This window comes from Lipophrys pholis (assembly GCF_963383615.2).
Source record: "Lipophrys pholis genome assembly, chromosome: 18".
In the NCBI taxonomy this organism is placed as follows: Eukaryota; Metazoa; Chordata; class Actinopteri; order Blenniiformes; family Blenniidae; genus Lipophrys; species Lipophrys pholis.
Window position 1 is genome coordinate 9,517,616 of NC_137646.1, and position 16,888 is coordinate 9,534,503.

Genomic DNA, 16,888 nt, shown 5'->3' on the forward strand with positions numbered 1-16,888 from the left:
CCTCTCTCCCCCCCTCTCTCGCTCTCTTTTTCTCCACTCTCTCTCTACATCCCTCCCCCCCTCTCTCTCCCCCCTCTCTCGCTCTCTTTTTCTCCACTCTCTCTCTACATCCCCCCCCCCCTCTCTCCCCCCTCTCTCGCTCTCTTTTTCTCCACTCTCTCTCTACATCCCTCCCTCCCCACTCTCTCTCGCTCCCTCCACCCTCTCTCTCTCTTTCCCTCCCTCCCCTCCCTCTCTTCACCGACTCGGAAGCGCAGACGCGTTTAGCGCTTTGCGCGGTTTGCGCGCGGCAGCGGAGCGACACACGGACCCGCGAATACCCGCATCTGCTGCACTCCTCTTCCTCTTCCTCTTCCTCTTCCTCCTCCTCTTCCTCCTCCTCTGTCCCGGGGTTTGTCGGTGCGCTCTCCGGTCCCGGTGTCCAGATGTAGGTCGGTGACCCGCTCGCTCTCCCGCTCCGCCGCCGCGTCTCTCGCCATGGAGGAGCGCTGCTCCCCGGAAACCGAGAGGATGGAAGCGTGGCTGGACGACCACCTGGAGTTCACGCGCTGCTACTTTGTCAGGAAGGCGTCCAGGTAAAGGAGGAGCGGGGAACTTTCAACTCGTCCATCTCCGTCCACCACTCATTTGTTTCACTATGATTGATTTAAAGGTTTATCAAGTATATCTGACACATTTAGAAGGATTATTAAGTATATTGACACAAAAACACAAGGCGTATATTTGATTCTGAAGCAGTCTTTAGGGTTGGAGCAATTCTCAAGAGAAACAAAGCCATATGATACTACAGTAAATACTTATGGACAAAATCTAGATATATGAAAAATATTTAAAATACCAATTAGAAACATCAATATGTAAAAGCACATTGTACAAGATTTATTTTCTCAAAATGATTCTGAAATCTCATCCGTGGACGAGTTGTCCTACTATCAGGACAGGTGTTTGGGGGTAGGGGGCAGGACTACTTTACAGGATGGTCTTTGGGGGGGGGGTTAGGGTTAGGGTCAGGTGGTCCATCCCGGTCCAGCCTAGTCCAGCCTGGTCCTGGTGGTCCAGCCTAGTCCAGGTGGTCCATCCCGGTCCAGGTGGTCCAGCTGGTCCAGCTGGTCCAGCCTGCCTGTCCTCTGGCGGTTCAGTCTTCAGTCAGCACCTCCTTGTAATCATTAACTTTTACTGCTGCTTACGATTCCCTTTATTTCCGTGAGGCGCTGCTCCAGCGGTGTTTGGTGTTAATTATGGGAGCCGAGCTCCGCTTGCCGCCGGTCCGGGACGCTTCAGACACTTAATTTGGAAGGTAAACAGATTCCAAATCAGTGTTTGCTGGGCTGCTCAGGGTCCCTGCTGATCCTCAAAGAGGCTCTAATGCAGCTGGTGCTTCTTGTGAGAAAGATTTAGCATGTCTGGAACTGTGTGGATGTGAGGCGTCTCAACACCAGGCCCAACAGAACCAGTGAAACTGAAAAACCTTTGTCTCAAAATCATGCTGATCCTCTTCCCTTGTAGCCGATGAGAACTATCAGGAATCAATCAGGAATCAATCAGGAGAAAACAGCCTCAAGCAAAGATGATTGAGAAGAAAATAGCAAGAACCTTCCTTTTAAAATGGAACGGAACCAGATTACAGTTGAAACAGTCAGAAAGCGTTTGAACCTCAGAGTCCTGAAGACGCAACATTTCAGAATCAGCAGACTGTTGAGAGCCAAAGTCAGAAACCAGGTGAAAACCGCCAGAAGCTTTCAGAGGAATGGATCCAAACCCAGTCTGAAACACCCTGAAACAAAATGAGCTCCAGAAACTTTCCTTCTGAACCAAACGCCTCAAAACAGACGAAGAGCAAGATCAGCTCCGTGAATCACCGAGTCGAAACTCAACCAAGCAGCAAGCCAGATTAAAAACCTACCAACCAAAAACAGCGAGAATTGAAACCTCTACTCAAGTCTAATGCCAATCCAAATAGCAGCCTTAATCCAGTTTAATAATCCATCAACCCAAACACCACAAACCAGTGAGAACAAAACAAACCAGTGAGAACAAAACAAACCAGTGAGAATCAAAGGAGGATTGAGTGACGGTCGTTCTAATCCCAGCAGACTCGGGGATGAAAATCAGCCTCAACAGACAGAAAACAGCTTTAAAGGTAAAACTAGTCCACTCGTCTAAAACAACTCGTCCTGTTAGAAACTTGTTAGAAAGTCTAAATTCAGTGTAAAACAAACAAACTCTTTTTTAAAAAAACAAAATGTTGGTCAGAATGAATGGATTCCTCCATTTGTCCTCTCTTGTTATGTATCTTGTCTCTGACCAGCGCTTTGCTCTTGGTCTTTGAAGCTGGATGTTTAAACTCAGAGTCTTTTATTCTGAAACATTTCTGACTCTGTCAGAATGAATACCAGCTCGCTTCCTTCGCTGTGGTGAAGTGGTTACTTATCCTGTTGTTGGTTTCTAAAGTCTGAAACTTCATGAAAGGTGAACTTTGATATCTTTTAACTTTTGTTGAGCAGCGTTGCGACGCCATCGGGTTCGTCTGTTTTAGAGCCAGTTCTCATCTTCACTCGTCCTCACTCAGTATTTTCCTTTGAGGACGACTCCCTGCTCTCCTCCTCCTCCTCCTCCTCCTCCACCTCCTCCTTGTCCTCGTCTTCGTCTTCGTCCTCCACCTCCTCCTTGTCCTCGTCCTCATCCTCGTCCTCATCTTGCTCCTCCTCCTCGTCCTCCTCTTTCTCGTCCTCCTCTTCCTCCTCCTCCTCGCCGTCCTGTGAGGAGGCGGCGCTGCGCCGACGCCACCTTGTCATCCTTTAACGGCAACACGAGCCAACGCAAAGATGTTGTGAATTACTGATCTAATCTGTGATGAATACAAACACGTACGCAGACGTTGTTCATGTCTTTGCTTCACACTCTCGACCTTATTTTACACTGGATGTGTTCTTGTTGTTTTCTTTTCCTCACATGTTGACTTTACAGTTGTTGTCTACTGTTTTCCTTGATTTGGTCTTTGTGACTCCTGCCCTGTGGCCCCGAGCTCTTAGTAATTATCCTGTTGATTTGGGCAGAGCAGGAAAACACTGAATGAAACATGGCCGTGTCCTCTCAGGTATCAGTACCTCCATAGCGGTGCTCTTTCTAGCCCATCACAACACACACTCAGCTCTCCACACACACTCTGCAACACGCAGTGTGTTTATTGCATGTTTACATTGCGATTAAGCTTTAATTACAGTGTGTTGTGCAGTTCTACGACACACACCCTTTCACCAGGTTTGAAAGAACAGCAGTCAGTGGTTTCCCAGGGTTGGTGCAGATTGTAATCAGAGTATTATTCTCATTGTGCTCTGTGACTCTGATCAGGCGGCAGTTCAGGTGAACACAACGTTTTAGTATCGACACTTAATCACATGTTTGTTGGTTAGAGAACGAAGGTGTCTGATTAAACGTGTTGATTAGAGAGATTCACCATCCAGTTCAACACACACACACACACACACACGCACACACACACACACACACACAAACACAGGAGAAGTGCTTTGACATTATGTAAAGATAACAAAGAGCAGCTTGGATTAATATGATGAGGATGTTTCTGCTCTCTTTATCTCGGCGTTGGACATTGTTATCATGAGAGTGTTTACTTTGATCTCATTTCACGTCATGATCTTTTCTCCCGTTCCTCAGTGTGTAAACACTCGGCTCCGGACTGCGTCTGTGTAGCCATCATTCCTCGGCCTTCCCGTGCTCCTCTTATCGTTCACTCCTTTGGAACCAAACTTTCTTTGTCCTCGCTGTTATCTCAGCGAAGAGCTGCTGCTGGAGGAAGTTAAGTGCCGAAGTTTCAAAGTTTAGCTTTAAAAAAAAAGTGTTAGTTTTCAACCCAAACACGTTAAATTGTGTCAAAAGGAACCTGGTTTAGTCGAGTCGCTGGCCTGAATAAGTTTTATATCCTCTTATACTGAAATACATGCTTAAAAACATGAAACGTCCTCAGTAAATATATTTCCAGCTCACGGTATCTTTATTAGCGTGAGCTGCTCTCCGTCTTTACTGACGACCTCGTGGAGAAAATATAAAGTTACAGTTACACCGAGCTGCTCTTTAATGTAACTTTCAAAAGTAAATGTGGACAAAGATGAGGAGCAGGAAAGAAAACACACACACACACACACACACACACACACACACACACACACACACACACACACACACACACACACACACACACACACACACACACACCAACTCGGAATATTATAAACAATATTTTACATGTTGACAATGATGTATGTTTTAGGAGAGAACAGTGATAGTATATTTTAACTGACGGTCTGACTGTATAACTTTTATCCAAGTTTACGTCTTAAAACTTGGCTTTTATTAAAAAAAAAAAAAAAGATGTCTCAGCCTAAATCAGTGATCTTGACTTCAATCATCAATGAATTTAGTGTTAAGTGGAAATATTTAGAACTAAGGATCTTTCACCATAAAATTAAACAGAAATCCAGTGCTTTTGCAGTGTATTAAATGGGAACATGAAACATCACTGTGTTGTTATTGAAAGTGTGAATAATGCTCTTTTCTCCTGCTTGTTCAAAGATAAATCACAAACAATCAGACAAAATCTCTCTGAGGGCTTTTGTTTCTGCCGCTCCACTCGGTGCATAATGAGCAGCTCATGCTGACTGGAGGGAGCTAATATTAGTACACTTTAAATAGACATTGTTGACCAACAGACAATATATACCCTGGCTCTAAATGTGCTGCTGTTTGGCAACAAAACAGAAACTTGTAATCATATTTTTGTGGCTTTATTAAAATAAATCAAAGCTGAAAGTGCTTTGGAAAACTTAATTCCATGCCACCTTTTCCCTCATTGGTTCTGGAATATAATATACATATACATGATATATTATCATTGTAGTTGAATCCACTATAGTTTGTGTTTTCTCAGTGGGGCTTGTTGGAAAGATGTTATCTGTTTTGGTTTGACCTTTCACCCAGTGCATGATGGGATTCAACCCAGACTTGAATCTCAGAGGATCAGATGGATGGTTCAGATTTTAATCAAACCACCTCCTTTGTTCCTGGCATTCATCAGTAGAACCGTTAATGCTGCCATTCCAACCAAACTGATCCAATTCAGGCCCCATTTACACCACAATGTTTTCAAGTGAAAATGCTAAACTTCCGTTGCGTTTCGTGTGTCCATTTACATGACAACGTTGCTCAAAGCCACTGAAACGGCAACGGCAGTGAAGGTGGAACCTTTTGAAAACATTCCGACTCCGTTGTCGTCTAATCAGGTGAAACGCTTTCAATTCACCTGTGCTCAACAGCTGCCATAACTAGTAGTTGTGCACTTGTCATGACTCCCAGTCCATGTTCTCATAGGACTTTTATTTTGACAGTCACCATAATAACAATCCAACTTGGTAGTTTTATTTTGACAGTCACCATAATAACAATCCAACTTTGTGGTCTGTCCACTAGAATGTCTGTGTTCTCCTGTTGTTAATGTTTAGAGCTCATTGTTCTCTGCTGCGTGTGTGTGTGTGCTTTCATTACTAATACAAACAGCAGCACCCACCAGTGGCCCAACATGAAAACTACATCATTTTCAGCCTTTCTGCTGTTTCTGTGGAAACCAACATCGTTTTCAGAATGTTGCCATGTAAATGTGAAACTTTACTGAAACAAAAAACATGATGATGTTATTTTCACTTAAAATGTTGTTGTGTGAACGAGGCCAGTTTGGCGCTCAGGCGTCGGCAACCTTCAACAGTCAAAGAGCCATTTAGACTCATTTCTCACTGAACTGGTTCAGACGCTCCTCTCAGTATCAGGAGAGGAGATACAGCAGGAGATGGACGCTGCAGTTGGGATTGAGAAAGTTTTCTGCTGTGTCACAGATAATGGAAGCTCTCTTCTTTGGGCGGCCGTGGAGCTGCAGATGCTGTGAGCTGCGGGCACAACTTCCACGTTCTTCGTACCACTATTGTTCTGCAATGACGTTACATCCCTGCCTCATTCACAACCACCCTACATTTTACCGTACTCTGTAGTGGGACCGCGCAACACAGTTCGTCTGGGTGTGCTTTGCCTTACTGTACCGTACCGCCTCAGGGATGTACTGCAGTGGGAACGAGGCTCAAAGAGAGGACCAGCAGAGGGACCAAAGAGCCGCATGCGCCTCCGGGGCTGCGGGTTGTTGACCCCTGGTCTAGCCAAAGATCCCATGTGAAAGACATCTTTGCACCAAATCAAAATATTTGTGTTTGCATTAGAGGAATTGTTGTTTGGAATTCTCAGTTTTGAATTATCAGCTGGTAAAAATTGCGTCCCAATAATCTCATGTGAAATCTGCCACGTCAGTATGAGTGCAAAGAGCCTGAACCTCGTTCAACTTGGTTCCAGACCAGGAAACCACACGATGCTTCCAGTGAAGGACTCCAGTATGACTCAATAGGCAGTTGCGTAATTCGAGGCAGGTTGTCCCAGACCTTCTTTCCTGAGAGTCTATGAAGGGCTGCAGGCCTCCTCCATCTGCTCTGATTGGCTGCTCAGCTGCTCACAGCACTTCGAAATGAAGGCTTAAAGGCAGTTTCCCGGAGCTTTTCACATTGTAGAACGTCTCTTGTTAATTTTTTTTTTTTAGTGAAGGAAATTACAATTATGTGATCCCTGACGCTTCCCAAAAAGGAGTCCCAGACCAAAGATTAGGAACCACTGATCTCAGCTTTTGATGTGAAATTAATTACAGATTGGACATGGACAATAATTGTTTGGCTGCTTGTGGTTAGAACCTTTTTGTTTGAGTCTGACTCGCTGCTGTTGGTAGATATCAAAGAACCAAAGGAACCAAGGTATTTAAGCAAAATATAGAAACTTGTCTGACTGCCTTTTTTACATATTTCCATTGTTTCATTCATTTCCTGCCTTGCAGTTTTGTCAGTTTGATCATCAGGAAGATTTAAAAGTCCCAACATAAACCCGTCATGGGTTTTTGAATGAAACCTTTTTTTCATTGACATTTTGATGCTTGAACGAGTCCCGATGTCACAGAGCCTGATGTGTTTCCTGTCCTGTCCACAGGGAGATGGTGAATGCCTGGTTTGCTGAGCGAGTTCACACCATACAGCCTTCTGCGTCTAAAGACAATCCTCCACAGCAGCGGGCCCACCAGTCCTCCACTGACCTGGGCCCCCCCCCGGCCTCCACCATCCCCCCGCCCGCCCTGGACAACCGCTGCCCCTCCCCTGCCACGATTCCCAGCCCGGCCCCCGGCACCCCCACCCGCAAAATCTCAGCGTCCGAGTTCGACCGGCCTCTACGGCCCATCGTGGTCAAGGACTCCGAGGGCTCGCTGACCTTCCTGAGCGACACCGACCGAGAGGCGGTCCCCCTGCGGGGCTCGGTAATGGGGGAGGGGGGCGTTGGCGGGGGAGGGGCCGGCGGGGGCGATCGCTGTGCGAGGCTGCTGGAGCTGGTGAAGGATGTGTCCAGTCATCTGGACGTGACAGCACTCTGCCACAAGATCTTCCTTCACATCAACGAACTGATCGCTGCGGACCGCTACTCGCTGTTTCTGGTAGGAGTGAAGGAGACTCTGGGTCAGGCTCCGGCCCGCTGATCACACTCACCACTGGAACCACAAACTTGCCCACCTTTGTTTTGAACCCTGCTAGTTTCCCTCATGTTCGTATCAAAATTAAGTTCAACAGAAACCTGATGACATTTTTACTGAACGTCTCAAAACCACATTAACTATAACTTTGAGATATTAAGGATTTGAGAGGTTCCTCCTCAAGAACCCAGATCCAGGGACACAATAAAAGAACATCACTAGTGCAAATTCTAACAATAAGACGACCTCAGAGTAGAGGACTGATCAGTAGTTCTCTGCCACGCCAGGGGGTCACGGTACAACTGATCGTGGTTCAGTACTGCGACCCGACGATGTGGGTCGATGTGTTTCAGTCTGGCTCGGAGGCCTTGGTATCTCACACAGAACAATATATGTGATCTTTAAATTCAAATATGGTCGTAACCTTGTTTACATCGTTTTGCTATAAATACCAAAAAGTACCTTTCATCATATTTCATAACTGCACTTTAGCACCGGTTACATTTTATTACTTTTTTAGGTGTTTTAAGTGTTTTCGGTGTTTTGAACCACTTTAGCTTTTTTGACCTATTCTTTGTTACTACATTTTAAAAGCAACTTTATTATTTTAGTCGCTTCAGTTAAAATCTCAGGTTTTCACCCTTTCAGCAGTTTATTTTCTCTCACATGTTTTATCTGTTTGAGATAATCCACACTTTGTTTGAAAAAGCCCATTTGAGCCAGTTTAAAATGGGACTAGATGACGATGATAAGTCTTGAAGTGTGGGAATAAAAATAAGATGAAAAAGTATATGTCCATACGATGTTCTTAAAGCTTTAGAGCCAGTAGAGCGGGGGTAAAGAGACCCCCCCCAACATGACGATATTGTTTGATCAATGATAGAAGCGAGTTCTTCAGTTTCCGGTCAGGGAGCTGAGCGCCTGGTTTGTGTGTTTGCGGTTGCAGGTGGGTGAGGACAGCTCCAACAGGAAGTTCTTGGTCAGCCGGCTGTTCGACGTGGCCGAAGGCTCCACGCTGGAGGAGTCGTCCAGCAGCTGCATCAGACTGGAGTGGAACAAGGGCATTGTGGGACACGTAGCCGCCACAGGTCAGCCGCTCAACATCAAGAACGCTTACGAGGTGAGGACTGCTCAGAGCGTGTTCGGCTTGTGTTTACTTTGGAGGTAATGGATGCTTCCTGCTGACCGAGCGCAGACTTGAGTGGTAGAAGTGAACAGAGGAGGGGCTGAAAAGTCAGGGTACTCCTCTGAAAGGACCCCCCTGACCTGTTGGCATTAGTGGGTCCCGCAATATTATACTTTATTACACAAAGCAGAAGGATGAGACATGACCAGGCAGTGCTATTAGGACTATTAACTTGGGAAACATGTAATAGTAAAAATGTTTGTTTATCTAGAAGTGTGTGTGTGTGTGTGTGTGTGTGTGTGTGTGTGTGTGTGTGTGTGTGTGTGTGTGTGTGTGTGTGTGTGTGTGTGTGTGTGTGTGTGTGTGTGTGTGTGTGTGTGTGTGTGTGTGTGTGTGAGTGTGTGTGTGTGTGTGTGTGTTCAGTCAGATCTTGTGTGGATGAAACGTCAACTATGTCTGAGCAGTGAAGTTTGTATTTAGCAGAGAGAAAAATCTGCACGGTGATTCTTCAAACTCACTGTCGAGGATTTGGACGGTGAAATTACACAGTTAAACTTTTTCCTGTGTAGATCAGCCAGAAACAAATCTTTCGTCTCCTGTCTTGGGCTCAAATATTCAGTTTTTATTTCGAGCTGTCGGCATCAGGTTGCACTCGTTCTTCCAAACAAATAAAAAAAATATTTTGAAGTAAATGTTTAACGATACTAAGAATCATCAGAAGCAGATGTGAGCATTAGAGTAACTTAAGGAAGTTTTTATAACATGGGTAATACCCCTCCTGTGCATGGGGTGGTGGTGTTGAGTCACTGTTTTACACTTTGATGTTCAGAGATGATCAGAAATTGATCAGTGTCAAATCTCTGTGAACCTCTGAAGACTGACTGAACACTAAAGTCACTCAATACTCCACCCTGTGGTCAAAAAAGACATTACTGAAATGATAAATCATCTGAATCTTGCTGATAACTAGCCTACAATCCAAATCTAAAATCCACAAGATTAGGATGAATTTTCCTGAAACTTTTCTTCCAGAAACAGAAGAATTCAGTACGAACATAGATTAATGGTCTTCCAATGTGAAACTAACTTAAGGATAAAAAAGCTTACTTAATGTAGATCAGGTAAAACTTTTGTCTTTCTTATTTAACTTAAATCAAACTATGTATATCTATGTAATTTAACTTTGAACTTTCTGATCCTACCAGAGCAAACTACAACAAGTTTTAGCATTATCAAACTGTGACGATAAGGCTGAAGCATCATAAAATAGAATAGAATAGAATATAATAGAATAGAATTGAATTGAATTACTTTATTAATCCCTGAGGGAAGTTCTTGAATGACGCTTAATGTGATGCTGCTGCTGTAGATCGACTGCATTGCTAATAGTGTGGAAATGTTGAAATCTGCACGTTACAAGAAATTAAATGTGCTTTATTGGATTTAAAGAGGAATTATTAACAACCCACAGTGGAGGAAGTGAACTGTAACTGTTCTCTTTAAATAAGAGATGAAGTTACTTCTCCTGCCTCACAAAGAAACATTCAAGGCTGATTATGAAACAGCCCAGCCTATCTGCCTCACAAAGAAACCAACAGAGTGTGTGCGTGTGTGTGTGTGTGTGGGTGTGTGAGAGAGAGAGATTTTCTGCTACCTTCCTTTGACAACTGTCATTTGGTTGCCTCTCAACAGAGAGAGAGAGAGAGAGAGAGAGAGAGAGAGCGAGAGAATGGGGAACAACAAATAGAACAAGAGTGGCTGATAGCATGGTTCACCTCTGGCTAATTACCATGCTGTGTGTGTGTGTGTGTGTGTGTGTGTGTGTGTGTGTGTGTGTGTGTGTGTGTGTGTGTGTGTGTGTGTGTGTGTGTGTGTGTGTGTGTGTGTGTGTGTGTGTGTGTGTGTGTGGTATGAGTGCACTTGAAGGTTCAAGTGTGTCTTAAAGATGTGTGTGTAATCAAAACCTCTATGAATAAATAATAATAAAAGAAAAAGTGTGTGTGTTAAAGTGCATTAGGTGTGGTGAATGGCTTTGTGTGTGTGTGTGTGTGTGTGTGTGTGTGTGTGTGTGTGTGTGTGTGTGTGTGTGTGTGTGTGTGTGTGTGTGTGTGTGTGTGTGTGTTTTGATGTGAGATTCTATTAACAACATAATGTGTGTAAATCAATTTTGGAATATTGATGTGTGTTAGGCTCTTCAGTGAATATACGTTGTTGGTGTGGATTATCTGAATGTGCAATACTGCATGCTGTGTCTGTGTGTGTGTGTGTGTGTGTGTGTGTGTGTGTGTGTGTGTGTGTGTGTGTGTGTGTGTGTGTGTGTACTCCTGCAGAATCTGATACTGCTTCCAGGAAGTCAATCTGCGTCATCAGAGGGACTCCCTGGCCCTCTGATTGGATCTTTAACTACCCATTAGTGTGTTAAAGATTACACTAATTCAGCAACACACACACACACACACACACACACACACACACACACACACACACACACACACACACACACACACACACACACACACACACACACACACACACACACACACACAATCCAGCATCCAACTTTTTTCTTCAATGAGAAGTGATGTGTGTTCAAACTACCACATTATGCTCCATTACTTTATTTTGTTTAATTTACTGTTTTTACTGCACCATAAGTCACTTGAATATTTGTTGAATCTGTTGGGATTTCTTGCCTCATATGGATCACTGATGTTGGGTTTCAGGCAGTTTGGCTATCGATAATGATTAATAATTATCAAATATTGTTTGACTAAAAATTCAATCTGATATGGCCGGAGAAAATGGGGCACCACCTGTTTAACAGGAAATGATGGCCAACATGGTCATATCAGTCTCATAAGATAAGCAATTAATGTGGAATTTGAATTCATTGTTAAATTAATTACCATTTCCAAAATTAATAGTAAAGCCTGGAGAAGAGAGAGAGATGGAGAGAGAGAGGGCGAGAGAGAGAGAGGCGTCTGATGTAACTACAAGCAAAATGGTGGACCATGAGTGTGTGATGTTGTCTTTGATATGGTTTGTGTAGGATTGTTAGTTAACAAGTTAGTAAAGCAAAGATTATCATGCAGACCCTGTGTGTGTGCAGCAGAGCTCAGGTTGGTTTACAGGTTGATAACTGCTAATAATAACCTCATCAATAGAACTCAATGATTGTAATAGAATCTAATATCATTATCAATAGAACTAGTAATAGAATCAACACATCTTCATAGGAATTAAAGTCACATTAGTGTGTAATATGTGTATTTGTTCCTCAGCCCACGATGAGCCTTCTTAGTTTCTTACTCTTGTTCACACACTCTGTTTTTCTTTTTGGAGACATTTTTCTGTCTGTTTTCCTTGTTCTGTCAGTCAAATCCAGCAGTAATAGAAGTTTTTCTGTCACACATGGACATTTAGTCACAGACAGTGCGTATCAGTATATTTCAGTAGCATGAGCAGCTAAACAACGACAAACAAAATCAACTTTTCATTCAGAAAATTCAGTAATCGGCACCATAGTGTAAATGTTTGAGGAATTTACTAATTGATTGCTGTTGCAGTAACTGAGGTGACCACTGCAGTAACATGCCATCTTTGGACAATTAGATTGGGTGCTTGTAATTTGACACCAGCGTCGCTGTGCAGTGTAAAGCTCCAGTTGGTTCCTCATGAAGAGTGTGACCTCACTGTCTTCCTTCAAGCCGCTGTAACAACAGGTTGTGTGTCGTCTCTTTGTTTGTTTGTCTCTGCAGGACCCCCGGTTCAACGCCGAGGTCGACCTGATCACAGGGTACAAAACCCAGAGCATCCTCTGCCTGCCCATCAAGAACCACCGGGAGGAGGTGAGAGGACCCGCAACACAGGGTTATCTACCAGCCCAGACCCCAGGGCCGGTGGTACCAGGGTGGAACCAGTCTGGAACCACCCAGACCCCCGGGCCCCGCTGTACCAGGGTGGTACCAGGGTGGAACCAGGCTGGAACCACCCAGACCCCCGGGCCCCGTGGTACCAGGGTGGAACCAGGCTGGAACCGCCCCGATCCCCGGGCCCCGTGGTACCAGGGTGGAAACGCCCAGAGCCCCGGGCCCAGTGGTACCAGGCTGGATCAAGAATAAGTTGCTGAGGTTTTTAATTCTGTTGCACAGCAATAATCTTTCAGAGACTCTCAGCTCCAAGGTTAAGGGACAAATGTGAAACTTCATTTAGTTCACCTCGAAAAGCTGAATCAATAAAACATGGAAGGATTAGTTTGCTTTGCAGAAACAGGTTCACCTGCATGTTCTACAGGAGAAAAACCCCACGAGTAAAAAGCTATGATGACAAGAAAAGATGGAATCCCTTAAAGCAGCTCAAGAAACAGATCAAACTGCTGAAACAGATCAGACAGACCCTGGTTCAGTTACAGGGCAACACATACCTGATCAGTCTGATCAGAATAAAACCTCATGTTGGCATCACATATTTCACACATAATTCAACATGTGTTTCTTGGCAAAGAGCTTGAAGTCACAACACAAAAACAGCAGTGAAAATGAGCTAAAGTGTTTGTTGGCCTCTCCTGCTGCAGGTCGTCGGAGTGGCTCAGGCCATTAACAAAAAGTGTGGGGAGGACGGTGCCTTTACTGAACAGGACGAAAAGGTGAGTGAAGTCCAGCTTTAAGACTTTACCTTTAAGATTCATCTCTACTTCCTGCGTCATCATGAACTAATACATTTCCTTGTAATTTGAAGACACATGAACAGCCTTTTAAAAAGGATATTTGGAAATTGTTAGCTGTCAACCTCCCAAAATGTAATTGATCGGTCTGTGGACAGGGTGCGAAATATTGGTAAATTGCTGTTTTTTCCTATGTATTTCCTGTTTGTCTTTTGTTTGTTTTCAGTTTTGTCATGATCATGTGTGAAATTAATCTATTTTTATTTATTTTTATTCTGACCTTTTTTTTTTTCTATTTCTGATGGTCATGTGTGTTTAGTGTCAATTATTGGTTTGTTGATGCGTGTTAAAGTATTTCAGAGGTTATTTTGTGCGTGTTAATGTGGATTTGATTGTGGAGTCACATTTTCATTTAATTTTTCACTGACGTTCATATGACCTCCAGACAAGACGTCCATGAAATGTCCAGGAAATTCATACACAGATTTAAATTTTTAATGTCCATTTGTGGCCCTGAAGCCACAATTAGACCACCAGGTTTGGCTCAGTGAGGAAGACAGGTAGGCTGTATAATGAATGTGTTATGAGTACTATAAGGACTTTGAGTCGTGTCGATGTTTTATTTAGTTTTATGCTTTAAAAAAGCGACAAAACCAAAGACAAGTGATGAATCTGTTCTTCTTGACGCCTCACTCATCTTAACGTTCTGTCTCCTGATGGATGTCATGTGCCTTGCTGCCCGCAGGACTTCTCAGCCTACCTGGCCTTCTCCGGCATCGTGCTGCACAACGCGCAGCTCTACGAGACGTCGCAGCTGGAAAACAGACGCAATCAGGTGAGTGGGAGGAGTTTTCAGGGGAGGTGCACGCATACATGGAGCGCTCTGTACATACTGGGTGTGTGTGTGTGTATGTGTGTGTGTGTGTGTGTGTGTGTGTGTGTGTGTGTGTGTGTGTGTGTGTGTGTGTGTGCAGGTGCTGTTGGACTTGGCGAGCCTGATCTTTGAGGAGCAGCAGTGTCTGGAGGTTTTACTGAGGAAGATCGCAGGAACCATCCTCTCCTTCATGCAGGCTCAGGCCTGCACCGTCTTCATCACCGACGAAGACTCAATGGTCAGCAAACACACACACGCACGCACGCACGCACACACACACACACACACTTGTTTTTCCTGGGTTGCTCAGGAGGAGCGTCTCTTCTTTCCTGTTGGTTCACTGATTTAAATGTACAAGAATCATAAATAAACTGAAAAACTCTGAATAAGCACATAAAACTAGTGCAAGCTTTCAAACATGCTTTCAGTAAGTCAGATTTTGTTTATTTTTTTAGCAATAATACAGTGGTACAGGAGGACAGTGGTACTCCATAGCATGTCCCCGATCATGATAACAGGAATCCAGTTAGAAAATATTTAAGCGGGTAACATTGAGACCAGTTTGAATTTTGTCTTTACTGTCTTGGTTTTACAATATTTTATCAAGTGTAATCGACACAATAGGACCCCATTGAAGTGTGAGATATCCTGGGAAAACATGCTGCTGTCAGTGAATGAACGAAGAATTCATTACAAAATGATACATGAATATAGTGAATACACAGTGAAAAGAAACACACAGAATGAGATAATCTCAGTGATTATTGAATGTTTGAAAGATATGTATAGATGTTTGCAAACAATTTGACCAGTTCAGGCACCAGTTGCCTCATCGGTTTCCTGCTGGGGAATAACAGAAGGTGTTCTTCATTTTATGGACATAGATCATATTGAATTATACAGCTAATACAGTTCAATTAACTAAAAAAGTAAAATAAAAGAATATGGAATATAGGCGCTTGTCTGTCAGAAGGTCAAAGTCACATGTTATTTGAGTTTCTGTCACCTGTTTGATATTCATTGTGTCCCGTGAGGAGATCAGGTCTGATGTGGTTTTACATTTAAATGAACTTAGTTCTGCTTATTTGACTTCAGCGTCTTTGATAAAAGTCTCTACGAAAACTAAAGTCTATTGATCCACTCTGTCCTCCTGCTCCTGTTGGTCCACATGCTCACACTTCTTTTCTCCTGGGGTAATTACTGCAGCTTCTAAACATCGCTCAGCCTTATTGCTCAGTTTGCTTGTTGAGGCTGGCCAGAAGATATTGCACTGCATCTAGAGGGAACCGTGAAGGTGTACACGACGGCAACGGGCAGATTATCTCTCCATTTACTGCCCGGTGTACATTGTACTCGCTACGATGACCTTTATGGACTGTAGCTGTTTGCAGTGTGAGGCTGTCCTGAGCTCCTCTAACAACATCATTAACTTCACTCTGGAAATGTGCACAGCAAGGTCATAGGAAGCCTTTTCTAATGCAGCCTATATTTATGGTTGGGGAGAAAAATGTGAGCGGAAAATGCTGCCCGGGTATGAAAATAGGTATTAAATAATGAATGACTGTGTCTCAGAGGTGGACAGTTGTTGGAGCCACGCAGCACTGCGGTGCTCCGCGTCTCCAGAGGATATCAGGTCCAGGAAAAAGTGGTCAATGCATCAGGAGGGAAGGAAAATAAGAGTGTGGAGGATTGGTGTGAAGGAGCAGAGCGATATGTCAGAGCACTGAGGTAAACCAAACAATCATCTGTCATTTTCCATCCGGTAAAGGGAAGCTTATCTGTAACTGGAGATACATGGGATGTCGGTCATCTGCAGATTGCTTCTTAACGGGTTTATTTCTATTTGGGTTCAGTAGAAACAATCGTAACCTACTGGACTCTTACATAGATGTAACATCAATTATTTGTGAGATCTCTCACTGCTCCGTAAGCTATAAAATGAATGAGTGTTTTCTGTTCTTGGTGAACAGTCTGGATTTTGACAAGTCAAACTCGGTGCTACATTATTTTAGTTGAATATATTTTGCGAGGTTCGGTACAGAAAATCCTTCTTGTTTCTGAGTTTTATAGAAATCACAACACTTGCAGTGGATTTGGTCATTTTTGTTAGTTCTTCTAGGAATGCTTATTTTTGAATGTCCTACGTTACGTACAACGCTCCGGAATGTAGGCCTGGATGATAATCAGTAAATCAGTTCATCACACGATAAATGAAATAAACATAATAATTTTGCCGGAGTGGCAACGCCTTGATAAGTAATTTAATTTATTGTTTTGGGTGAGTGTGGTTTTATATTTGAGTGGAGTTCTTTTCTGAACACAGACGGTCTATTTGATCACTTTTGGTTGTGATTTGCATTCAAGTGCAGTTTTTGTTAATAGCAAGTTCATTGTTTTAAATGGTTTATTGTTTTATTTATCTAAATTATTTAAAAGTTCTTGACATTCCAATTACAATGGTAGAAATGAGAAATAAAATGTTATTGCATTTGAAAGGGTATATTTGCATTGTTATGATATATTATCATTACATTTGTGGTTAGTTTGGTCTCAAAATAATGTTGACAATAATATCCTTTATCAGCAATAATGTGTGGGACAATA

General features: G+C 43.3%; 1 protein-coding gene across 2 annotated transcripts in view; it reads left to right on the forward strand.

Moving 5' to 3' along the window:
- Nucleotides 1–477: 477 nt before the first annotated feature.
- pde5ab (phosphodiesterase 5A, cGMP-specific, b) overlaps nt 478–16,888 on the forward strand; it is a gene marked incomplete at its 5' end in the record, with an annotated part of 88,931 nt that continues 72,520 nt past the window's right edge. For both annotated transcript variants that reach the window (XM_080486624.1, XM_080486625.1), the window contains 7 exons: nt 478–575; nt 7,090–7,585; nt 8,568–8,741; nt 12,506–12,595; nt 13,321–13,392; nt 14,156–14,245; nt 14,385–14,522. In XM_080486624.1, coding sequence (XP_080342750.1) covers nt 478–575; nt 7,090–7,585; nt 8,568–8,741; nt 12,506–12,595; nt 13,321–13,392; nt 14,156–14,245; nt 14,385–14,522 — 1,158 coding nt within the window. The remainder of the gene's footprint in view (nt 576–7,089; nt 7,586–8,567; nt 8,742–12,505; nt 12,596–13,320; nt 13,393–14,155; nt 14,246–14,384; nt 14,523–16,888) is intronic.